This window comes from Bos indicus, chromosome 8, assembly GCF_029378745.1.
Source record: "Bos indicus isolate NIAB-ARS_2022 breed Sahiwal x Tharparkar chromosome 8, NIAB-ARS_B.indTharparkar_mat_pri_1.0, whole genome shotgun sequence".
Lineage (NCBI taxonomy): Eukaryota > Metazoa > Chordata > Mammalia > Artiodactyla > Bovidae > Bos > Bos indicus.
The window spans coordinates 59234576-59259504 of record NC_091767.1 but is presented as its reverse complement, the minus strand read 5'-3'; the positions used below and the strand labels follow the sequence as shown (position 1 = coordinate 59259504).

The 24929-nt window shown below is 50.0% G+C and overlaps 3 protein-coding genes across 13 annotated transcripts; all 3 read left to right on the top strand.

Moving 5' to 3' along the window:
• Window positions 1-627: 627 nt before the first annotated feature.
• On the top strand, window positions 628-3898 carry STOML2 (stomatin like 2). The gene is made up of 10 exons (XM_019966128.2): window positions 628-781; window positions 1021-1158; window positions 1627-1726; window positions 1844-1902; window positions 1985-2086; window positions 2229-2363; window positions 2513-2657; window positions 2778-2857; window positions 3087-3215; window positions 3618-3898. The coding sequence occupies exons 1-10, from the start codon at window positions 737-739 to the stop codon at window positions 3753-3755; spliced, it is 1071 nt and encodes a 356-aa protein (XP_019821687.1). The 5' UTR covers window positions 628-736; the 3' UTR covers window positions 3756-3898.
• A 5203-nt stretch (window positions 3899-9101) lies between these two features.
• On the top strand, window positions 9102-16801 carry PIGO (phosphatidylinositol glycan anchor biosynthesis class O). 3 transcript variants are annotated; one of them, XM_070794716.1, is made up of 11 exons: window positions 9102-9147; window positions 10139-10679; window positions 11251-11394; window positions 11583-11706; window positions 12017-12176; window positions 12505-12684; window positions 12933-14457; window positions 14996-15199; window positions 15410-15624; window positions 16230-16300; window positions 16453-16801. In XM_070794716.1, exons 2-11 carry the CDS (start codon window positions 10169-10171, stop codon window positions 16712-16714), a joined length of 3396 nt encoding a protein of 1131 aa, XP_070650817.1. In that variant the 5' UTR covers window positions 9102-9147; window positions 10139-10168; the 3' UTR covers window positions 16715-16801. The 3 variants fall into 3 exon arrangements, with proteins under 3 accessions (XP_070650817.1, XP_070650816.1, XP_070650818.1); XM_070794715.1 differs by having other exon boundaries at window positions 9122-9656; XM_070794717.1 differs by having other exon boundaries at window positions 9123-9656; window positions 10139-10204.
• Window positions 16802-16954: 153 nt separating this feature from the next.
• Window positions 16955-24239, top strand: FANCG (FA complementation group G). Of its 9 annotated transcripts, none has more exons than XR_002181277.2 (14): window positions 16955-18872; window positions 19062-19152; window positions 19623-19754; window positions 19976-20178; window positions 20678-20813; window positions 20992-21122; window positions 21219-21365; window positions 21492-21643; window positions 22015-22081; window positions 22354-22643; window positions 22796-22842; window positions 23010-23165; window positions 23654-23745; window positions 23874-24239. XR_002181277.2 is itself a non-coding variant. In XM_019966126.2 (14 exons), the coding sequence occupies exons 1-14, from the start codon at window positions 18777-18779 to the stop codon at window positions 23968-23970; spliced, it is 1833 nt and encodes a 610-aa protein (XP_019821685.2). In that variant the 5' UTR covers window positions 16955-18776; the 3' UTR covers window positions 23971-24239. The 9 variants fall into 9 exon arrangements, 6 of the variants coding, with proteins under 6 accessions (XP_019821685.2, XP_019821683.2, XP_019821684.2 ...); XR_002181276.2 differs by having other exon boundaries at window positions 23002-23165; window positions 23622-23745; XM_019966126.2 differs by having other exon boundaries at window positions 20992-21086; window positions 23622-23745.
• The last annotated feature ends 690 nt before the right edge of the window (window positions 24240-24929 follow it).

Below are 24929 nucleotides of genomic sequence, written 5' to 3'. Positions count from 1 at the left end.
CAGCACTCTGATATGTAAAATGAGGATGACTAGGCAAGTCCTATGTGCCAGAGCATCAGAAATGTGTGCAGGGTGAATGCTGAATTTTGGGGCTGTGTGCTGCACCATGGTGTGTAAAGGAACCTGGCCTAATAGACCCTGACGGGGTAGAGGTAGAAAAGCTATGGTGCCTTGGGAAAAGATGGGAGAGAAATCTCAGTCCAATCACTGTTAGGCCCAATCACCATGGCAACTGGAATGGGGTCAGTCCCCAGTGGGAGGGCTGGGTACGACACAGCAGGACTACCAGAGAATGTCACCATGGCAACCTTGGCTCTGAGGCAGCGCCAGTCGCCTGGTCGCTATGGTGACAGATGGGGCGATTATACGCTCAGAAGGGTAAACTGAGTCTCCAGTGGGGGTAAAGAACTCTGGGAGGCTTATCTGGGCCACCTACACGTGGGAAATAGCCTCCAGTTAGTCACTGTGTTGGGAAGCTTGGGCTTGTTCAGAGAGAACAAGAACCTTCGGCCTTGGGCGCTCTCTGGAAGATCTGGGTCTCACCGGGAGCAACTTGACTCACGCTTCTGCCAAGTAATGCTGATTGGCTGAGTATGGGAGGGGGAGGGGAAAGAGGAAGACCGGAAGTACATCCGGGGGAGTGGAAATACGGGAGGAAAGGCTCAGGTCCGGACATCTAGAGCGACCGCTCTGCTACGCGTCTCGTTGGTTCCGGAGGTCCCTGTGGCCGTGGGAAATGCTGGCGCGCGCGGCGCGGGGGACTGGGGCCCTTTTGCTGAAGGTGAGTGCGAGGCATCCTTTTCTAAGGATCAGGCCAGAAATCACCTGGGTCTTCAACTGGGAATGGGCCAGATTCTAAGTTTGGGGAGAGAACTGAGGTCGGAGGTTATGGTACTCACATGAGTCCCTCTCCGAGAACCCTTTAGGGTTGTGGTTTAGGAACTTGACTCCCGGACGGGCGCCGAAAGGGGCGGGCTGCCTGGCTGGCTGGGCCTCTGCAAATCCCCTTCTTCCTTTCAGGGCTCCGTCCAGGCTTCTGCCCGCGCTCCGCGCCGCGCCTCCTCTGGATTGCCCCGAAACACCGTGGTCCTGTTTGTGCCACAGCAGGAGGCCTGGGTGGTGGAGCGAATGGGCCGATTCCACCGGATCCTGGAGCCTGTGAGAACCTCTTCTGCCCACCACGGGCCAGCCTGAATCCCAATTCCCTCACGACATGGGGGGATGGGGTGAGACCTTGGTGGGGCCTGCCTTCGCCTTTGGCTTCTAACACCCTAGACCAAACCCGGCAGGGCCCAGACTGTTGACCGTCATACCCATCTTACCACCTTTTCCTATTGCCCTAGCATCCCACAGGCCCCATGTTGGGAATCTCTTCTGTTTACCCTCTCAGTTCCACCTGTCTGCATGGAGAAGGCTACTCTGCTGGCTCCTGTTCCCTTAATTTTCCCTTCCATTCGAAGATCCAGCCTGGCATTTCTACCCTTACCTTCCTATCTATCAGTGTCATCCCAAGTCTTCTGTTTTCTGGGCAGAATCTATATTGATTGCCTACCCACTCCAGGCCTAGCTTAGATTCCAACCCTACAGTCCCACGTCCTTCTGAAGACCTATGACTCTTCTTCCCAGGGCTTGAATATCCTCATCCCTGTGTTAGACCGGATCCGATATGTGCAGAGTCTCAAGGAAATTGTCATCAACGTGCCTGAGCAGTCTGCTGTGACACTTGGTGAGGGGTGCGGGGTGACACGGGTTCTCTGAGGCCGTTAGGCCATGGTGGCAGGAGAAAGAGCTCATTGGAACCCAGGGGCCTGACCTTCTTTCTCTCCTGCTCCCGCACCTACAGACAATGTAACGCTGCAAATTGATGGAGTCCTTTACCTCCGAATCATGGACCCCTACAAGGTATCTACCTTTGCAGCTCCTGAGTTGCTCTCCTTCCTAAAATCCTGCCCCAAGCCACTTACAGTCTCCATGCCCCTTTCAGGCAAGCTATGGTGTGGAAGACCCTGAGTATGCTGTCACCCAGCTAGCTCAGACAACCATGAGATCAGAGCTCGGCAAACTCTCTCTGGACAAAGTCTTCCGGGTAAGGGGATCTGAGCCAGAGTTAGGGTTTGAGGACTCATACCTGGCACTCAGTCCTTTCTGGGATCAGTCTCTGGACCTTCTTCACCTAGCCTCCTGATAGGTGAGTTGAGGCCATGGAACTTCCACCTCTCGTCCTCCAGGAGCGGGAGTCCCTCAATGCTAGCATCGTGGATGCCATCAACCAGGCTGCCGACTGCTGGGGCATCCGCTGCCTCCGTTATGAGATCAAGGATATCCATGTACCACCCCGGGTGAAGGAGTCCATGCAGATGCAGGTGGAGAACGGGGGGAGTGGGGAAGACTACTTCAGGAGACTCCAGTTGCATGGGAAACCTGGACCCTCTTCCTTACTGAAATGGGTCCAACTGCAGATCGGTGTCAGGTCTTTCTTTTACTCTGGTTTCTCGTTGCTTGGGGCTTCTAGGTGGAGGCAGAGCGGCGGAAACGGGCCACAGTTCTAGAGTCTGAGGGGACTCGAGAGTCAGCCATCAATGTGGCAGAGGGAAAGAAGCAGGCACAGATCCTGGCCTCCGAGGCAGAGAAGGCTGAACAAATAAATCAGGCAGCAGGTCAGCAGAGGGTAGAGGCTGAGGGATGAACAGGGTGTGGGTCTTTGAAGGTTGGTAAGGACAGAAGCTTTGGGGTACCCTGACCTCATAGATCAAGGTCTGTCTCTTCTTTTCTTTCAGGAGAGGCCAGTGCAGTTCTGGCCAAGGCCAAGGCTAAAGCTGAAGCTATTCGAATCTTGGCTGCAGCTCTGACACAACATGTGAGAGGCTCCTGGGTGGGAGTAGGGATGGGATTTGGCAATAGAAGGGGTTCTCTCTTCTACCCTGGGGGAAATTCTTGCTTTTTTCGGTTCCATTGAGCCGCATTCTGTGATCTCTTGTATTGTGATTTGCATGTCCTCTTTCTAGGAACCTGATTTCTCTCTACTTTCTTCCTTCCTTCCCCTCCAAGTCTGTGATCTCTGATTTTTAATCTCCTTGTGGCCACAGAATGGAGATGCAGCAGCTTCACTGACTGTGGCCGAGCAGTACGTCAGCGCGTTCTCTAAACTGGCCAAGGACTCCAACACCATCCTGCTGCCCTCCAACCCCGGCGACGTTACCAGTATGGTGGCTCAGGTTAGAGTGCCCTGAGGACCCAGCACAGCACCAGTGCCAGAGACCAAGACTGTCCCGCCACCATCGTCACTTCCACCATAGAGACTTTTAGAGTGCCCTGAGACCTACACCTCTCTTCGTCCCCTGAATGAAACACTCCACTCATCCCTGATGGAAGGAAACCCCTTGAGACATCCTTTTTTTTGCAGATACCTGTATTAGCATTTTGAGGGTGACCCCGCGCTGGGAGTGTGTAACATTCCTAGAATAGACTCCAAAACTTTTAAGACTGAGGCTTAAGAGAGAGAAAGGGAAAACAAGTTTACTGGCCCCAGCTCTCCCTTCTTCCTTTGAGCCATTGGTGTGTTGGGCTGTGCCTCCTGCCATGTGTCCTGATGGCTGTCTCTCTGACCCTCTCCTTAGGCCATGGGTGTGTATGGGGCCCTCACCAAAGCCCCGATACCGGAAGCCCAGGACTCAGTCTCCAGCAGGAGCAGCAGAGATGTCCGGAGCACAGATGCGAGTCTGGATGAGGAACTTGATCGAGTCAAGCTGAGTTAATGGAGCTGGGCTTGGGCAGGGAGGTGGGGGACAGGGAAGCAGCACTGCCAGACTCTGGTTCTAGCCTCCCTGCCAAGATTTTGGTTATTATTTTTTTATTTGAACTTTAATCATGTAATAAACTGGCCAATGGCAAACTGAAACTGTCCTCTTTGCTTGGGGAATGAAGTTGGGAAAGTCACCAGTGTTTTCCTTGGATGACTTCTGCCAACCTCCAGTCCTGTCAGGTCTTGGGAACCGATTCCTCCGTGAATAAGAATGAACCTCGTGTCAGTCATCCTGCCTGTCTTCAGGAGAAGCTGTGGGATATAGTGGAAGGATTAAGCCATATGTCTACCAAACTGCCAGCTGGGGAGAGTAGTCCCCCCTCTTGCTAAGTGTGGGGCTGTGAATTTGAGCAAGTATTGGGGTTTTATTAAAGGGAAAGAGGACTGCCCTTGTAGAGTAGTGCTGCCTAATGCTCATCGGGTCCTCGGGGACTGAGGACACTCATTCATTCATTCAAAGACATTGAATCATGTCTACCATGTGCCAAGCTCAATGTTAGACATAGGTTACAAAAGAACCCAAACCCAGTCATCCCTGTTTTCACAGGAAGCAGACTGAGGTACAAAGTGATGCGTGCTGAGGTGGAGGAAAGTTCTGGCTGAGGGATCCTGTGGGGAGGAGCATGTCACTCTGGGCAGCAAGGTTACTAACCCTGCCACTGGGCTCAGGCTGGAAAAACTGATGGACTCATCAGATGATGGTTTGGGACTAAGATATGCAAAGATCCATGGCTCCAAAGAAGTTAGAACTTCTGGCTGAAGGGTGGGGTATTAAGGGATGTGACTGTGTGGCAAAGGCCAAATCTCAGGGAGATAGGGTCCTGAAAGCTTGGACTTTATCGAGGGGAGGCTGATGCATAGGCGTGAAGGGTTTTTTCCCCTTCCCATGAAGAATTTTAAGACGATTAAGGTAATCAGTGTTTAGATAGAGCCGCCCTGCTGCTATGTGGTCAGGGGATCTGAAAGAGATGGGAGGCTGGAAGGACAGTAAGAGGGCTGCCTCAGTGGTCCTAGAGGGTTAACAGAGAAGGGGCTTTGGGGATGAAGGCAGAGGGATATTTCAAAATATTTCTGAATTAGAATTTATTTATCCATTTAATAACTGCTTATTGAATCCCAACTATACGCCAGGAATAGAGGATACAGTAATAAAATTTCCTACTCTCAATGAACTTACATTCTATTTGGAGGGGACAAATCGTTAATAAGATGCTGATGAGTTGTGCTACAGAGGAAATTAAAGGAAGGGAGATGGTGAGCTTGATGGGGCTGTAACATTAAGTAGCGTGTTGCAGGAAGCCTCACTGATGGTGCATTTAAGCTTAGACATGGAGATGAGGGGAAGAGACACCTGGCCATCTGGGAGTAAAGCTAACAGGAGATTGCAGACACACCTAAGGCAGAGAGTGGCTGCCTTACTGGGAAGAGCTAGGAGCTGCAGTGGATGGGACACAGTTCGGGAAATAAAGGGCAGCTAGATGAATCAGATAAGGAGGTGGGGAGAGGGTGTGTAGATTGCTAGGGCCACTAAAATCATTTGGGCTCAACTCTGAGATGAGAAACCACTGGAGAGGTTTTCTGTTTTGTTTTAAATGGTAGTTTTTCTGAGATAATTCACATACACTGCAATTCACCTGCTTCAAGTGTGAATTCAATAATGTGTAATATGTTCATATGTCGTGCAACTGTCACAGTCGAACATTTTCATCACTGCTCTCCCATTCCCACCCTGCCACAAAACCCGGTGCCCATCAGCAGTCATTCCTCTCTCCCCTGGGCCCTAGACAACCACTAATTTACTTTCTGTGTCTGTAGCTTTATGTATTCTTATAAATGGGAAAAGTACGTGCTAGTTTGTGATAGGTTTTTTCCTACTTAGCATGTTTTTAAGGTTCGTTCATGTAGCAGCATGTAACCACTTGTAATACTTTATCTTTCTTTTTTAATTGGCAAACAATATTCTGTTGTATAGATATAACATATTTTGTTCATCCATTCATCAGTGAAGGCCATTTGGGATGTTTTCACCTTTTGGCTTATTATGATAAGGCTACTGTGAACCTTCATGTGCACATTTTTGTGTGGCCACATGTTTTTCCTTTCCCTTGGGTATATACCTACAAGTGGAATTGTTGGGTTATATGGTAAGTCTGTTTAACCTTCTGAAGAACTGCCAAACTTTTCAAAAGCTGATGTACCATTTTACAATTCCAGCTGCAGTTGGACCATTCAGTTCAGTTCAGTTCAGTTCAGTTGCTCAGTCGTGTCCGACTCTTTGCGACCCCATGAATCGCAGCACGCCAGGCCTCCCTGTCCATCACCAACTCCCGGAGTTAACTCAGACTCACGTCCATCGAGTCAGTGATGCCATCCAGCCATCTCATCCTCTGTCGTCCCCTTCTCCTCTTGCCCCCAATCCCTCCCAGCATCAGAGTCTTTTCCAATGAGTCAACTCTTCACATGAGGTGGCCAAAGTACTGGAGTTTCAGCTTTAGCATCATTCCTTCCAAAGAAATCCTAGGGCTGATCTCCTTCAAAATGGACTGGTTGGATCTCCTTGCAGTCCAAGGGACTCTCAAGAGTCTTCTCCAACACCACAGTTCAAAAGCATCAATTCTTTGGCACTCAGCTTTCTTCACAGTCCAACTCTCACATCCATACATGACAGTATGACCTAAATCAAATCCCTTATGATTATACAGTGGAAGTGAGAAATAGATTTAAGGGACTAGATCTGTTGATAGAGTGCCTGATGAACTATGGACGGAGGTTTGTGACATTGTACAGGAGACAGGGATCAAGACCATCCCCAAGAAAAAGAAATGCAAAAAAGCAAAATGACTGTCTGAGGAGGCCTTACAAATAGCTGTGAAAAGTAAAGGAGAAAGAAAAGATATACCCATTTGAATGCAGAGTTCCAAAGAATAACAACAAGAGATAAGAAAGCCTTCCTCAGCAATCAATGCAAAGAAATAGAGAAAAATAATAGAATAGGAAAGACTAGAAATCTCTTCAAGAAAATTAGAGATACCAAGGGAACATTTCATGCAAAGATGGGCTCAATAAAGGACAGAAATGGTATGGACCTAACAGAAGCAGAAGATATTAAGAAGAAGTGGCAAGAAAACACAGAAAAACTGTACAAAAAAGATCTTCACGACCCAGATAATCACAACGGTGTGATCACTCACCTAGAACCAGACATCCTGGAATGTGAAGTCAAGTGGGCCTTAGGAAGTATCACTATGAACAAAGCTAGTAGAGGTGATGGAATTCCAGTTGAATTATTTCAAATCCTAAAAGATGATGCTGTGAAAGTGCTGCACTCAATATGCCAGCAAATTTGGAAAACTCAGCAGTGGCCACAGGACTGGAAAAGGTCAGTTTTCATTCCAATCCCAAAGAAAGGCAGTGCCAAAGAATGCTCAAACTACCGCACAATTGCACTCATCTCACATGCTAGTAAAGTAATGCTCAAAATTCTCCAAGGCAGGCTTCAGCAATACATGAACTGTGAACTTCCAGATGTTCAACCTGGATTTAGAAAAGGCAGAGGAACCAGAGATCAAATTGCCAACATCCGCTGGATCATCGAAAAAACAACAGAGTTCCAGAAAACATCTGTTTCTGCTTTATTGACTATGCAAAAGCCTTTGACTATGTGGATCACAATAAACTGTGGAAAATTCTGAAAGAGATGGGCATACCAGACCACCTGACCTCCCTCTTGAGGAACCTGTATGGAGGTCAGGAAGCAACAGTTAGAACTGGACATGAAATAACAGACTGCTTCCAAGTAGGAAAAGGAGTACGTCAAGGCTGTATATTGTCACCCTGCTTATTTAACTTCTATGCAGAGTACATCATGAGAAACACTGGGGTGGAAGAAGCACAAGCTGGAATCAAGATTGCTCGGAGAAATATCAATAACCTCAGATATACAGATGACACCACCCTTATGGCAGAAAGTGAAGAGGAACTAAAGCGCCTCTTGATGAAAGTGAAAGTGGAGAGTGAAAAAGTTGGCTTAAAGCTCAACATTCAGAAAACGAAGATCATGGCATGTGGTCCCATCACTTCATGGCAAATAGATGGGGAAACAGTGAGAACAGTGGCTGATTTTATTTTGGGGGGCTCCAAAATCACTCCAGATGGTGACTGCAGCCATGAAATTAAAAGACGCTTACTCCTTGGAAGGAAAGTTATGACCAACCTAGACAGCATATTAAAAAGCAGAGATATTACTTTGTCAACAAAGATCCATCTAGCCAAGGCTATGGTTTTTCCAGTAGTCATATGGATGTGAGAGTTGGACTATAAAGAAAACTGAGCCCCGAAGAATTGATGCTTTTGAACTGTGGTGTTGGAGAAGACTCCCAAGAGTCTCTTGGACTGCAAGGAGATCCAACCAGTTCATCCTAAAGGAAATCAGTCCTGGGTGTTCATTGGAAGGACTGATGTTGAAGCTGAAACTCCAATATTTTGGCCACCTGATGCGAAGAGCTGACTCATTTGAAAAGACCCTGATGCTGGCAAAGATTGAAGGCAGGAAGAGAAGGGGACAACAGAGGATGAGATGGTTAGATGGCATCACCAACTCAATGGACATGAGTTCGGGTAAACTCCAGGAGTTGGTGATGGACAGGGAGGCCTGGCGTGCTGCGGTTCACGGGGTTGCAAAGAGTTGGATACGACTGAGCAACTGAACTGAATTGAACTGAATTGAACTTTCTTCACATCCATACCAATACTGGTTATAGCTATCCTCCTGGGTTTGAAGTTATATGTCCAACATTTTGCTGATGGCTAATAATATTGAGCATCTTCTAATGTGTTAATTGGTCATTCATGTATCTTCTTTGGAGAAATGTCTATTCATATCCTTTGCTCAATTTTGAATTGATTGTCTTTTTATTAATGAGTTGTAAGATTCAGTGAAAAACTTGGGAAGGATGAATAATAAAAGCTATCGTTTGGAGTCAGCTTGGCAAAAAAGGAGAAATAAATATTATCCCTATTTTACAGACGAGATAATGTCCAATAATGATAATCAGTGGCAGAGCTAGGTTTCAAGCTAAGTTTGGCTTCAGAAGCCTAGATCTTAGTCTTAACCAAGAATGGACAGTGGTTCCCTCAACTCTTGTAGCTTAATGCCTTGCCCCGGATTCTAAATTACTATAATCTCCCATTAAACTCCTCAGGCCAGCCCGGCGTTCCTTGCCGAACTTCCTCGGAGGCGCCAGCAGATGGCGACGAAGACCCCTGCGGGTCGCTCTATCCGTCGCATGCACCTCTGTGGTGCCGGGCCGCAGGCGCCGTCGCTGCACTTCCGGGCGCCATTCAAGGTGAGGCAGGGGCTCCCCAAACACCCTTACTCTTGCTTTTCCCAAAAATTAGGGACCCGTCTACCCCACTCAGAGCTCGAAGTCTGGCGGGCCCATACCCGGTCAAGGTGTCCAGCTGGAGGCCGGACAGCCATCGGAGGAGGCAAAGTCATCTGGACGTCTGGGTCCCAGCGAGGCCCAACCGCCTTAAGACCTCGCGCTTCTGCCCTGCTGAGCCGGGTCGCGCTTTTCGTCTGGCTATCCTGGGTGTCCGGAAGCGGAGTACGACTCCTAATTCCCCGCCAGGCGGCGCCGTCAGCCTGGCCTGGATTCCCCTGTGGCTGTGAGCCTTGGCCACCCCAGGGGTGTTGAAATTGGCGAGCAGAGAGGAGAAGCGGGCTGTCGGAAAGCAGTCTACCACTTGGAATAAGTTTTCCCCTGGATTGTGTTTTCCGTCATTAAGATCTCCTGAAGTACATATACAAATTCTTATGCTCCACCCTCAAAGATCCTGATTCCGGGGATCTCGGGTGACGTTTTTTACTTAATTTTACTTTTGGCTGCCCTGGGTCTTCCTTGCTTTGCGTGGGCTTTCTTTCCTTGGAGTGAGTAGGGGCTGCTCTTCCTTGCAGTGCCTGCTCTCATTGTGGTGGCTTCTCTCGTTAGGGAGCACTGGGCTCTAGAGTTCAGGCTCAGGAGTTGTGGTGCACGGGTATGTGGAATCTCCCCCGACCAGGGATACCACCCGTGGCCCCTGTGTTGACACGTGGATTCTTAAGCACTGGACCATCAAGGAAGTCTGAAAGTCAGCACTTTTAAAACACCCACTCCAGGTTGATGCTGGTAGTCTGCACACCTCACTTTCAGAAACTCTCATATAACTGATGGAGAGGAACACTACATTGGGTTGGCTATGGGACTCTTTATCTTCAGGAGAGCTTCCAAGAGGAAGTGATTCTAACAGGTCTTTGTACTGAGAGACTAGAATATCTACTGGTTCTTTGCCTCACAGTTATGAATTCCCTCTCCTGCCACTACCAAGATGCAGAAGATCTCAGTGCTGCTTTTCCTGGCCTGGGTGAGCTTCCTCTTCTACGCCGGCATTGCTCTCTTCACCAGTGGCTTCCTGCTCACCCGTTGGGAGCTCACCAACCATAGCAGCTGTCAAGAGCCCCCAGGCCCTGGAGCCCTGCCATGGGGGGGCCGAGGGGAACCCGGGGCCTGCTGGATGGCTTCCCGATTCTCTCGGCTCGTGTTGGTGGTGATAGATGCTCTGCGATTTGACTTTGCCCAGCCCCAGCGCTCACCTGTTTCTGGGGAGCCTCCTGTCTCCCTGCCTTTCCTGGGTAAAATGGGCTTCTTGCAGAGACTCCTGGAAAGTCAGCCCCACCATGCCAGGCTCTACCAAGCCAAGGCTGACCCCCCGACCACCACCATGCAGCGCCTCAAGGCCTTAACCACCGGCTCACTGCCTACCTTTGTTGATGCTGGCAGTAATTTTGCCAGCAGCGCCATAGTGGAAGATAATCTCATTAAGCAGCTTTCCAGTACAGGTTAGTCCTCTTGGAGTCCAGGAGTACCTTGGCAAATTTCTTTAGAAGTCAGAGAATCAGAACTTTGGGTGCCTAGCTGCATGTTTGACTAGCTAGTACAGGAAGGAGAAAGAGACCACAGCCCTGCCTGCAGGGAGCACGGGTGCAGGCTGTGTCCTGGAGTTTCTAATCTGCACGGGGTATTGATTTTACTTTTGGGGAGCTCTTGGTCAAGGGGCATGGGAGAGATGAAGAGTTGTGGGTCTGGTATCCTCACAAAGTGTGGAGGAGAAAGAGAATCCAGGCTCTGTCCACTCATTGACTGGGAAAAAGCAAGATGCACCCAGGAAAAACAGAGCAGCCAAGATAGAGCCAGGGTCTGAGGACTAGCAGAGCCTTTTATAGGAACAAGTAGTAAGAGATCTGGGTGGAGTATTGTTGTTAGGGAAAGCTTCCTGGTAGAAAGTGGTAGGCCTCAAAGGATAGAGTTGTTGAATGAACAGCTGTGCCTTAGAGTGCACGGTTGGGAATTCTGATAGATCTTTAAAAGGCCTCTCCTCTTCCTCCTCCCCTGACTCCTATGTCCCTGCAGGAAGACGTGTGGTCTTCATGGGAGATGAAACCTGGAATGATCTTTTCCCTGGAGTTTTCTCCCAAGCTTTATTCTTCCCATCCTTCAATGTCAGAGACCTAGAGACAGTGGACAATGGCATCATGAAACACCTCTATCCAACCAGTGAGCATGGGGTCCAAGGCAGGCCTGACCAAGACTGGGCGGTGGGGAGGGCTGTGTCAGTTACATATTCTGAACCTACCATGGATGCAGTGGCCTGGGCCTGTGTCCTTGGACGTAGGAACATCAGAGCCTGGCTGGGGTTGAAGAGTGAGCCTCAATCCCATGTGCTCAGGTTCTCTCCTTCACAGTGGACAGTGACGAATGGGACGTGCTGATTACTCACTTCCTGGGTGTGGATCACTGTGGCCACAAGCATGACCCTTACCATCCTGAAATGGCTAAGAAACTTACTCAAATGGATAAAATGATCCAGTGAGTGTGGGATTTTGGCTGGGGGAATGGGTTTGTGTCTGAGATGATATGTGGTCCCAAAAGAAAAAAATCCTTATTTGGGGTCCCTTTCTTGGTTGAATTCTGTCTTTAGGCTTTTCTCTGACACTAGTGGTCTCATCCATTTTGAGTAACTCAGTGTGTGGTTTCGGGCAGTAGGGTTGGTGCTAAAGAAGTGTCTTTTTGCCAGATGTCTAGGCCCCACTAATGGAGTTATGGCTGGGGGTAAATGGGCCCCTGAAAAAAATATTTATCTCTCCCTACCTCCTGACACATTTCTTGATCCCCCCAGGGGACTTGTGAAACGTCTGAAGAACGACACACTGCTGGTGGTGACTGGGGACCATGGGATGACCATCAGTGGGAACCATGGAGGAGAGAGTGAGCTGGAAACCTCAGCTGCACTTTTTCTATATAGTCCCAGAGCTCTCTTCCCCAGCGCTCCTGCAGAGGTAAGGCCTCTGTGTGGTTTTGTGTGGTTTCCTGCTATTCAACTTGCATCATGATCATAGCATTCTTGTGGATCTCTCCATTTTAATCCCCCAAATTCATGACCTTGGGTATCCTTCACTCTTGTTTCCTGCCTAAGTCCCCTATGTCTTCCACTCCAAACACTGATCTTACCTCTTTTTTTTTTCGGCTGCTCTACATGGCATGAGGAATCTTAGTTTATTGACCAAGGATTGAACCTATTCTCCCTGCAGTAGAATCACAGAGTCTTAACCACTGGGCCAGGAAGTCCTCTTTGGTGAACCCGTTGACCCCGTCCCTGTTCTCTAGGAGCCAGAGATAATTCCTCAAATCAGCCTTGTACCTACGCTGGCCCTGCTGCTGGGCCTGCCCATCCCATTTGGAAACATCGGGGAGGTGATAGCTGAGGTGTTCTCAGAGATCGAAGACTCCCAGCCTCGCTTCTCCGCTCTGGCCCAAGCCTCAGCTCTGCATCTCAATGCCCAGCAGGTAAGTAATGGGCTGGGCTTCCAGGTGACAGAGTTAAGTTGGGCATGGGAGAATCATAATGACCCACTTGATTATCCCTTGTTCAGTCTTAATCACACATTCCATAGCCATATCCTCCCTCTCCCTCTGTCCTAGAGAGATTTTGGGATCCTGATTTCCAGGTACCCTCTTTGGTAGTACCTATCTTTGCCCGCGTCCCAATTTATGTCTCTGAGCTTCTCCCCTTGGCCTCTGATCTTTTTTGCCAGGTGTCCCGATTTCTTCACACCTACTCAGCCACTGCTCAGGACCTTCAAGTTCAGGAGCTGCATCGATTGCAGAAGCTCTTCTCCAAGGCTTCTGCTGACTACCAGCGACTTCTGCAGAGCCCCCAGGGGGCTGAGGCAGTGCTCCAAACTGTGATTCCTGAGCTGCAGCAGTTCCTGCGGGGAGTTCGGGCCATGTGCATTGAGTCTTGGGCTCGTTTTTCTCTGGTCCGCATGGCAGGGGGTGCTGCTCTTCTGGCTGCTACCTGCTTTCTTTGCCTACTGGTATCCCAGTGGGCAACATCCCCAGCCTTCTATTTCGGCCCTCTCCTAAAACCCACAGCCTCGGGTCTGAGTGGCGCCATGGTGTGTGCTGGACTCCTGGCATCTACTGGGCTGAAGCTGGATTCCATGGTTCTAGGGGCCATGGCTGCAGTGGGCTCACTCCTGCCTTTTCTGTGGAAAGCTTGGGCAAGCTGGGGATCGAAAAGGCCCCTGGCCTCTCTCCTTCCCATGCCCGGGCCAGTCCTATTACTCCTGCTCATTCGCTTTGCTGGTTTCTTCTCTGATAGCTATATTATAACCGAAGCCAGGGTTGCCCCCTTCCTTTTGATCTCACTCATCTTGCTCCTGGTTGCCCGACTTCACTGGGAGGGCAAGCTGCTGCCACCTAAGCTACTCTCGATACCTCGCCTTGGCTTTTTGACTCCAGCAGGTCCCCCGCAATACAGTGCCATGCATGCCGTGGGACTTGGAGTTGGGTTGCTTTTATGTATAAGGCTAGCTGGACTTTTTTATCGCTGCCATGAAGAGACACCTGTTTGTAGCTCCTCTCCCTTGCTGAGTCCCTTGCGATCCACAGTGGATGGTCGAACCAAGAATTTGTGGTATGGAGCTTGTGTCGGGGCACTGGTGGCCCTGTTAGCCTCTGTGCGGCTGTGGCTTCACTGCTATGGTAATCTCAAGAGCCCTGAGCCCCCTGTGCTCTTTGTGCGCTGGGGTCTGCCCCTAATGGGACTGGGCACTGCTGCCTACTGGGCATTGGCATCAGGGGCAGATGAAGCACCCCCGCGTCTCCGGGCCCTGGTCTCTGGGGCATCAGTTATGTTGCCTCGGGCTGTGGCAGGGTTGGCCGCTTCAGGGCTCATGCTGCTGCTCTGGAGGCCTGTGACAGTGCTGGTGAAGGCCACAACAGGTGCTCCAAGGACCAGGACTGTCCTCACTCCCTTCTCAGGTCCCCCCACTTCTCAGGCTGACTTGGATTATGTGGTTCCTCAAATCTACCGACACATACAAGAGGAGTTCCGGGGCCGGCTAGAGAGGACCAAATCTCAGGGTCTGCTGACGGTGGCTGCCTATCAGTTGGGGAGCGTCTACTCAGCTGCTGTGGTTATGGCCCTTACCCTCTTGGCCTTCCCACTTCTGCTATTGCATGCAGAGCGCATTAGCCTTGTGTTCCTGCTTCTGTTTCTGCAGAGCTTCCTTCTCCTGCATCTGCTTGCTGCCGGGATACCCATCACCACCCCTGGTAAATACATGTCTCAGTCCTGATTCATCCACGGACAGTAGGGATGTAAGTTCGGCCCCTCTTATCTTTAGGGAGGTGTTGCTCCTCAGGATCTTCACCTTGATACAGGGTCTCACACCTCCCAGTCAAGAGGGTCTTCCTGATGTCTTCTCCCTTATCTACTGTAGCCAACTGAACCCTCACATTGACTTTCAGGGCCAGCAGAATTCATGGAGGAGATAGACACACAGTACTCTAAGACTCAGTTTTTATGGAAATGCTGCACCCTCATGAGTGCATTTCCGGATTTTCCAGTGATAAGAGATAGTGAACTGTGTGTATATGAGAGAAGGAAGTTGACCACAGATTAGAGCAGGGGGCTTTGTGCCAGGGAGGGAATTAGAATAACAGAGTGTTGATTATTAGAAGGTTGGGGTGTTGGGGATGTGTGTATGTAGGAGACTTAGCACTGAGGTTGTAGTTGTGTGTGACCTCGGGGCAGTGGGCTGTGGGGTAGGGAGTGGGACATGACTGTAAAGAGGCATATCTGTTCCCCCAGGTCCTTTTACTGTGCCATGGCATGCAGTTTTTGCATGGGCCCTCATGGCCACACAGACCTTCTATACCACCGGCCACCAGCCTGTCTTTTCAGCTATCCAATGGCATGCAGCCTTCGTGGGAGTCTCAGAGAGTCGTGACTTTACCTGGCTGTCTGCTTTCCTGGTGGGAGCCAACACCTTTGCCTCCCATATTCTCTTTGCAGGTACTTCCTCATTCCTCCTTTGCTTCCACTGTGGCTTTGTGGAAGGAAAGGAAGCCCCTGCATTTGAGTAGGGAAAGATCATTTTGTTAGATCTTTGGCACCCCTTGGCCTGTGCTGATTGGAGGCTGAGCCAGCTAGAGTACTTGGGGGACAGGGTGACCTGGTCCATGGGTCTTCCCTTGATTCTAGCCCTGCCTTTCTCTGAGGCAGTAGGTTGCCCGTTGCTCCTGCTCTGGCCCTTTCTGTGTGAGAATCAAGGATCCCAGAAGAGGCGGCAGCCCCCAGGAAATGAAGCTGAGGCCAGAGTCAGGCCTGAGGAGGAGCAGGAGCCACGGATGGAAATGCGGCTCCGGGATGCACCTCACCACTTCAGTGCAGCACTGCTGCAGCTGGGCCTCAAGTACCTCTTTGTCCTTGGTATTCAGGTGGGTGCAAGGGACAGATCATGGAGTTAGTGATCTTTTCACATGCGTGGACATCACCTTCTTTCACACTTTGCCAAAACCCTAGGAGAGAGCCTTGATTGAAGCTTAGATAAGTGAAGTAATTTCCCAAAGGCCAGTGACCTCAAATGGCAATACTGAGACTTGAACCTGGGTCTCCATCCTAGTCTTGGATTGTTTCCTCTCTACAGGCTAGATCTGGACTTGATGGTTGCATATGGGGATTACTCCATTGGACAGACTGGAAAAGCTGAGGTGATGGTCAGGATTCTTTCCCAAGCTGTGATAATTAATCTTCCTTTCCTTCAGAGGCAGAGTGTATGGCTCTGACATTCCCTCCACCCTGAGAAGCCGAGCCTGAGTGTTAAGAGACACAGATGAATAGTGCTTGTCCACGGTCACACTGCAAGTCGTAGTAGGGCCAAGAAAAGAATTAGGTTTCCTAACTCTTAGCCCAGAGTTCTTTCCACTGACAGGTACTGCTTTCCTTCCCCTTCCATTCTTCACAGGGGTCTACAGCAACTCTCTACTTGACCCACTTCCTTCTCCCCTTCCCAAATAACTTGACCCCTCCTCTCTTCCCTCAGATTCTGGCCTGTGTCTTGGCAGCCTCCATCCTCCGCAGGCATCTCTTGGTCTGGAAGGTGTTTGCCCCCAAGTGAGTGGATTTGCTTGAGAAATGTTGTTGTGGGGAGGGTGAACTTTGGATTAAACAGTGAACATCCAGAATGGACAAGGTTTTGCCTCAGTGGGGAAAAGACTCTAGATCTACTGTTTGTGTCCTTTGAGATTCTCTACTTTTCTTTGCAGGTTCATTTTTGAGGCCATGGGCTTCATTGTGAGCAGCGTGGGACTTTGTCTAGGCATAGCTTTGGTGATGCGAGTAGATGGTGCTGTGAGCTCCTGGTTCAGGCAGTTAGTTCTGACCCAACAGAAAGCTGGAGAACAATCTAGCCTGGTCTGTACGGGTGCTGGATTATCTGCAAGAAAGGCTCAGCCACACCTCTTACCACCATGCAGCCAGGACCTACTGGCATCTGGGACTTCATTATTTTATAATTCAAGATCATAGTAGAGCCTAATTCCTAACTCCTGCATTGGATACATCTGAGCGACTGAGGGGCTGTCTCCAAAGTGGAATAAAATAATAATGTAAATATATGTGTCTGAGGTATGGGGAAGCCCTGACTGTCCTGTAGGGGATATGAAGAAGTTCTGTCTCCCTTATTCAGGCACAGATGGGATCAGCTGTCTTACGCAGACCTGGCTGCATTTAAGACCCTTTGAGAAGTGGTTGGAGTTGTCTGAATTCACTTCTCCCAACTCTTTGCAAATCCCTACTGTTATTCCACCTGCCATTTCCCTTTGCCATGGGACGTATTTTACTAAATTCTTTTGCTTTGGCTGATAACAGAGCCGCATCATGGGGCACCGACTCACTATCTGAAGCCCCAGTAGTGCTGTGTCTCCTCCTCGACGTGTATTCTTACTTCAGAACACTCTGCCCTTCTCTCCTGTGGAGGCCTCCCTGGATCAGACCTACTTGCCCATCTAACACACCTTGTCCTGTTGATTATTCCTGACTTGGGGCCAAAACCGTATGAATCTGAAGATCCTAAGATGTCTCCAGTGCCCCTCTATGTTGTGTTGAAGTGCTGGCATGAAATCCTCATGGAAATGTCCACCAAAGTAATGGGAAGCAGTTTCTGAGGAGAAGGGTCAGGACTGGGGTTTGAAGTTTGAGGGTGCCCAGAACAGGAAGAGATGTGACCACTTGAAGAGATGAGGTATATGATTTGCAAATAATTTCTCCCACTTTGTGACTTTTCTTTGAATTTTCTTGTATTTATTTTCTATTGAGAAATCATCTCTGAATTTTTCCCCCCAGTTTTATTGAGATATAATTGACATCACTGTTTAAGGTGTACAGCATAATGGTTTGACTTACATCTTTGATGGTGTCTTTGTGGCAGAGAGGTTTTAATTTTAATCGAGTCCAGTTTATCCATTTTGAGTTGACTTTGTAGATGGCAAGGGTTGCAGTTTGTTTCTTCTTTGCATATGGAGCTCCAGTTCTGTTCCCTCCATTTGTTGAAAGGATTGGGCAGGTACATTTGAGCAGTGCAGGGTGCACAAGCATGGGGCTGCACTGCCAGCTAGTCGGACTGCATGCGGTTGAACAGACTGGTGAGCACGTTGGTGCTTCATGGTGATAGGATGTGCTGATTACCAAGGGTCTCCGTCTCCAGTCAGTTCTTATTTATTTATTTATTTATTTAACTTATGGCTATGCTAGGTCTTTGGTGCTGCACCTAAAATTTCTCTAGTTGACAGGAGCAGGGGCTACTACTCTTCCTTGTGGTGGGCTGGCTTCTCCTTGGGTGACTTCTCTTGTTGCAGCTGGCAGAATCAGTAGTTGTGGCTCCTGGGCTTAGTTGCCCCGAGGCATGTGGGGTCCTCCAACGTCAGGAATCGAACCGTGATCCCTGCAATGGGGATCTCAACCACTGGACCACCAGGAAGTCCTGGTCAGTTCTTTTTGAAGAGACTTCTGGAGCTGGAGTTTTCCTGGCGGCTCCCACTGGTACTACAACTCCCAGCATGCATAGGGCGGGTCAGCCTGCCGCGGCGGGGGAAGTTCCCGGCCGATGGGGGCCTTTAGCTGAGAGGGAAGGACTTCGCCGCGGGTTCCGGGTGTTGAGGTCAACTTCCCAAGGCTTTGGCAACCTCGATGGCTGAACAGCGGGACGGCGAGCCCTACGGCCTCCCCAGCCAGACACGCCTCCGATCTCTGGCCCGTCTCTGCCTCCCTTTCTGGTCTGGCCTCTTGTTTCTTCTTCCAATTTCCCGCGAAGAGTAAGTAACCCTGGAAGACGACCAACCGCCGCCTAGCATTTTGCCAACTGGGCCAACCAGAAGCGCGGGTAGAAAAGGCGGAGGTGGAATCCCCGCCAAGCAGGGGAGAGTTCGTTTCTCCCGGAAACGGTAGGCCGTCCTGATTGGAACCCCGCGAACAGCAAAGGATTCTTGGCCGGGGGCAGAAGTGCACGAACCCTTTCTTCCTTGCTCAGTGGGGGCTTAAGGCTTACCCTTCAGCAGCCCCCTTCAGGTGTCTGGCCCCAGCCTTGGCTATCATGGCTCACCAGACTCCTCTGGGCTCTTCAGCCTCACACGTCAGCTGCCTGGACCTGTGGAGGGAAAAGAATGACCAGCTAGTTCGACAGGCCAAGGTAACGCTGTTGCTGGGACCCTTGCTTTGCAACCCCCAGATACCAGGAAAAGGGTATGCAGTGGATTTACTCTGGCCAGTGGGTAGGGGCTGAGCTTGACCTCCCCTAAAGAACCAGAAATGGCTGGAGAATGAAACCCCTTGCCACAGCTGCAAGGAAAGTACTATTACCCCATCCTAAATTTGACAGGTTGCTCAGGACTCAAGTCTGCCTATGAGGCGACAGCAGTTGGCTCAGGATGCACTGGAAGGGCTCAGGGGACTCCTCTGTAGTCTGCGGGGTAAGTAGGGCCCTCCCCAGGATAGTCACTCCTGCCCTCCACATCCAGAGACCAGTTCCTGTTCTGCATGTCTAGAATTGAAGCGATTACTCAGGGGGTAAGTCCTGTTTAAGACACAGACAGGACTGGAATGGAATCATCATTGTACAATTGTACAGGTGAATCTCTCTCTTCCTTAGGCACACACACACATACATACATCGGCACACAGAAGCGTGTGAAGAAGTGATTTCCAAGACGGTCTATTTGGAAAACATTCTGGCTGTTCCATTACACACACACACACACACACACACACACGGAAGCATTTGAGGAAACAGTTTCCAAGATGGCCTATTTGGAAAACATTGTGGCCGTTCTATAATCTACCAGAGTACCAGAATGGGTTCTTTATTGAGGACATTTTGGTTGGGGTGGAGTGATCTCTTTCACCTGAGAGTGGTCTGTGAGATCAGCATTTGTGGCTCCAGGGCTACCTGCGACTGTTTCTGTTCTGCCTTTGGAACTGACTGTCATCTGCAACTTTATCACCCTGAGGGCAAACCTGGCACAGGGTTTCACTGAGGACCTGGCACAGGATATCCAGCAGGGCCTAGAGAGAGGTAAGGGCCAGAGATTGCCTTCCGTGCCCCTGCCAGCCTCATTCTGGGCTTAAGTTCTTGCAGGGGGATAGGAACAACATAATCTGTCACCTCCCAGAGATGCCCTGATCCTCCATGTATTCCTCAGACCAGGAGCTCCTTTGTGACCTTTGGGCTCCTGCAGAGAAGGAAAGCTAGAGATGAGGTTGCACCTCAGCTCTATGTGTGTGTATACTCTACAGTGCTGGAGACGCAGGGGCAGCTGGAAGCCAGGCTGGAACATGGGCTCTGGGGGCTGTGGGACTCCACCCTCCGTGTTTCCTCCCTTCTGCCGGAGCTGCTCCCTGCCCTTCACCACCTTGCCGGCCTGCAGGCTGCCCTCTGGCTGACCACTAACCGTCTTGGGGACCTGACCTTGCTGCTGCAGACCCTGACTGTTAGCCAGGTAATTCAGATAGTGATCTGGATCTAAGGGTCTCTTTCCTCCTCCCACCCTTCCTAGCTGCAGTATCATTATTATGTGCTGGAAAGGCTGCTGGGTTGGTGTTCAGAAGACCCCGGTTCTCTCAGGACTCTTAAGTGACCTTGCTCTGATTTGTTCCTCATTGGAGGCATTTTCTTGGGAGCTTGATTATCTTGGGTAGAATTAGGGCTCTTGTGACCTTGCTGAAGTCACTTCCCTGCTTCAGTCTTTGTGTCAGTAACCCAAACATGGTCCCTGCTCTGTGTTCTTGTGGACTTATCCTGAGTGAGAAGGCTCATTAAGATTATCACTGCCCCAGGTTTTTATTCCTACCTGTATCCTTTCCCCTCAGCTATTAATCTCTTAGAAATGAGGGAACAAGAATCAAGAGGATCCTTGAGTTTAAAGTCCATTCGGGGCAGACTGAGATAGAGAGGGGGTAGTTAAAAGCCTGGAACCTCTCATCATCCTTCTTCCCCAGAGCAGAGCCTCTGAAGATATGCTGCTGCTTCTGAAAACTTGGAGACCCCCAGCTGAGGAGTCAGATGCTCCGCTGACCCTGCAGGATGCCCGAGGCTTGAGGGATGTCCTTCTGACAGCATTTGCCTATCGTCAAGGCCAGTTAACAATCTGACTTGTCCCTTCCTCTCCACTTCCTGTCTTAAGAAGTCCTCTGGGCTCATGTCTTTTCTGTCCTGTACCATTCAGCTTGGTGGAACTTCTCTGTGCTCTTCTTCCCCATCAGGCCCACTTGCCCTGTTGGCCTCTCTAAGCTCACAGCCTGCTTGCCCACAGGCCTCCAGGAGCTGATCACAGGGAGCTTGCCCAAGGCACTGAGCAGCCTGCATGAAGCGGCCTCAGGTCTGTGCCCACGGTCTCTGTTGGTCCAGGTATACACAGCCCTGGGGACCTGTCTTCGTAAGATGGTAAAGACCGTCCTAGCATGAGTTGGAGAAACCACAGTTTTCTACTTTGTGAGGGTAGCTGAGGCTTGTGTCCTTTGTGTCCTTTCTGCCCCCTAGGGCAGTCCACAGAGAGCTCTGCTCTACTTGGTTGCAGCCCTGAAAGAGGGATCGACCTGGGGTCCCCCGCTTCTGGAGGCCTCCAGGCTATATCAGCAACTGGGGAACATAGCAGCGGAGATTGAGAGTCTGGAGCTGCTGGTTGAGGTAAGGAACTATGCCAGGCGAAGATGCAGGTAATGCTGAGATGCTTGTGCTTGTGTGACTAGTCAAGGTTTAAGTAGAAGGATATATAGTTCCCGGAGATTATAGAAACTTTCTTCTTTTTGTTAGGCTTTGAGTATCACTCGTATCCCTGAAGCCCGTCAGCTTCTCATTGAGGTAGAGTTATTACTCCCACAACCTGACCCAGCCTCACCCCTTCACTGTGGCACACAGAGCCAGGCCAAGTACCTGCTAGCAAGCCGATGCCTACAGACAGGAAGGTGAGGTTCCATCTTGCTCACCTGAACTCCCCTTCCCACTTCTGATGGCACCCCTGTGGTGTGACTCTGCTTCTGTTCTTGCAAGTTGAGAGGATAAATAAATCAGGAGTGGGACACGGGTCCCCACTATCAGCTTCCTGCCTTGCTGCTGGACCTGAGCTGAGGACTCTTTTCCCCGTCACTAACCTCCTGTATCTTGAAAACTCTATAAAGTCTTCTCCCAGATCCAGTCTGTAAATAGTGTAGATCCATACTGAGCCAATGTTGGAGTCCCACACCTCACCCTTCCCTCACCCCAGGGCCCTTAGCTAAGAGCTTTTGGAGGGCCCTGCTATGGCCTAAAGTGAGGCTCGTGGGTTATGACTCTTCAGGGCAGCAGACGCTGCAGAACATTACCTGGACCTGCTCGCCCTGTTGCTGGATGGCTCAGAGCCAAAGGTGGGTATGCCACGTTTCTATGTAGTGGGGTGGGAGAGTTGGAGTTTCCTTTGGAGTAGAGCAGGAGTGCTTTTTTCTGACCTTTCCTCTGCTCTTTTTTTTGTCCATTCTGGGAGACCAGACTGGGAAGGTTCCCAGAGCAAGGGAGATCCAGGGCAGCAAGCAGTGGATGGTCCCTGCATGGTACTAGAGCCTGGTGATGATACTAGAGCCTTGGAGGTAGTGGTTCACGTCTCCTCAAGACACTGCATTGCATTCTCTTCCCACCGCAGTTCTCCCCACCACCTTGCCCTCCAGGGCCCTGTGTACCTGAGTTGTTTTTGGAGGCAGCAGCAGCGTTGATCCAGGCAGGCCGAGCCCAGGATGCTTTGACCGTATGTGAGGAGCTGCTTAGCCGTACATCATTTCTGCTTCCCAAGAGGCCTCGGCTGTGGGAAGATGCCAGAAGAAGAACCAAAGAGTCACCACACTGCTCACACTGGGTCTCTGCTACCCATCTGCTTCAGGGCCAAGCTTGGGTGCAACTGGGGGCCCAAAAGGAGGCAATTAGTGAATATAGCCGGTGAGTTCAGGAAGCCAACCAGGACCCTAGGGTAAATGTGGAGGGATAATTTTGTAACTGGGACCTGAGTTGGTAAGCTCTATTCTTAATCTACTCACCCCAGAGTTTCTGAGGTTAACTCTTCTTTACCCCTGCTCTCTATCCCACTTCAGGTGTCTTGAGCTGCTCTTCCGGGCCACACCTAAGGATAAAGAACAAGGTGAGCTAGACTTAGTTTTTCTGTGGTGGTGGTGGTTTCATTTCCATGTGTCCTAGCCCACCAAGAGATTTAAGAGAAAGGGACTCCAAACACAAGAGATACGGCATTGAGGTTTTGGGGACGGTCTGGCTGGAAACAAATGTCTTGATTTTTGGAGAGGTCCCCAGGGCCTGCTTCCAGCTGTGAGCAGGGGTGTACGTCAGATATGGCACTACAACAGCTTCAGACAGCTGCCCTCATTAGTCGTGGACTGGAATGGGTGGCCCTTGGCCAGGATACCAAAGCCCTACAGGACTTCCTTCTCAGTGTGCAGATGTGCCCAGGTATGTACATATGCAGGCATGAGCTATGCACAGATGTGTAAGGACAGAGAGGGCCATGGGGGAGGTACTTGGGGATTAGTGTAAGAGTGATGTTCTTTGATTGGAGGGGTGAATGGGGTTGTGCCTGTATATATGTAGGGATACATAACAGTTGTGCAGACATATGCAAGACATACAGGCATGTGTGAAGGCCTCCCGGGAGTTCTCTAGGCTTCCTAATGTCTTTAGACACAAAGACCGTACCTGTGCTGAGAGTATGTTGGGCAGGAGCAGGGTCAGCTGAGCCCTTTGTCCTGGGCAGGAAGTACCCAGGATTAGGCATTATTGGCAATGATGTATCCCTGACTCCATGTAGGCAAAACACATCACTGCTCTAGGCCTTAGTTTCCCCTTTTATAAAATGATGTTAAGTCTGTGTCAAGTTCTAAGGCCCTGTGCTCTGGGCTGGGGCTACAGGTAATCAAGATGCTTCCTATCACCTGCTTCAGACTCTGAGGAGGCTGGATCGGAGGGATGAGGCCACTGCTCTCTGGCGGAGGCTGGAGGCCCAAACTGAGTTGCCACAGGAGAATACTGCATGGTGAGGTTAAGGGGGCAGCTGGCTTCTAGAGTCCTTAGGCCTATTGGGGGTGGTGGTGAATCAAGGGAGTGAATGGCTATTCAGTCTTCTGCCTATCCTCCCTTAAACATCACCCTTTTTGCTTTCAGGTCCCTCCCCCTGTACTTAGAAACCTGTTTGGGCTGGATCCGTCCCCCTGACCGTGAAACCCTTTGTGAGGAATTTCAGACATCTGGAGACTCGTGACCTGTAGCTGCCATGTTTCAAAGAACCAGAACTGGGGCCTCAGTGGGCCATCTGTGGGAAGGGCTTTCTGCCATCCCATCCTTGGGAAATGTGGCTGGAGCTGATCATTCCAGTATATGTCTGGCATTGGAGAGGTTGATGGTAGTCCTGTAAAATTTGGTCTGGTTACTGCTATTCTGATTCCAGAGAAGTCCTGCTTCCACCAACAAGGCATTGACTTGCTCATATCCTGTTTCCCTTTTCATGTGTTGAGTAAAATTTCGTATCTATCTGTTGTCTGCCTACTACATATACTTGGGTGGGAAGGCTCACAGCTTAGCTTTCTGATTCAATTGAGTGCTGGATGTCCATGATACCCTCTCCCAACATCATCTACCTTATGAGCCTCGAGAAAGGGCTAAGGGAATCCTTACTCAAGAAGCAGTACCTTTAATCCTTGTTACCTGAAAGCAAAAATTCTTAGAGGAAAGAATTTCCCACCCCCACCCTAATCCCAAATTTGGATTTCCACTGTTTGAGTCAAATATGTCTGTGTCAATAGGGGGTGAAGGGTGAATGCAGTCAACGGACCCCCAAAGCTGCAGACTGAATAGTTAGGGCTACCTGGTGATCTGGACATGAACTTGAGCAAACTCTGGGAGATAGTAAAAGACAGGAAAGACTGGCGCACTGCAGTCTGTGGGGTTGCAGAGTCGGACACTACTTAGCAGTTTAACAGCAACAACCTGGCATTTTGGGCCCAAGGACTTCCAAGACTCAAAATTGTACTCAGTGTACAATTTTCTTGCTGCCTTGAGCTCTGTTGAATCTGCTGTGTGTTCTGTAGCTGCCTTTTGACTCCTTTCTGGACTTGAGTCTACTCCCTCCTTTAGCCATGAATATTAATAGCCAGTGGAAAGGAAGCATGTATCTCCAAGTCCCGAGAAACTGTAAAGCCTATGGGATTACGATTACCAAAG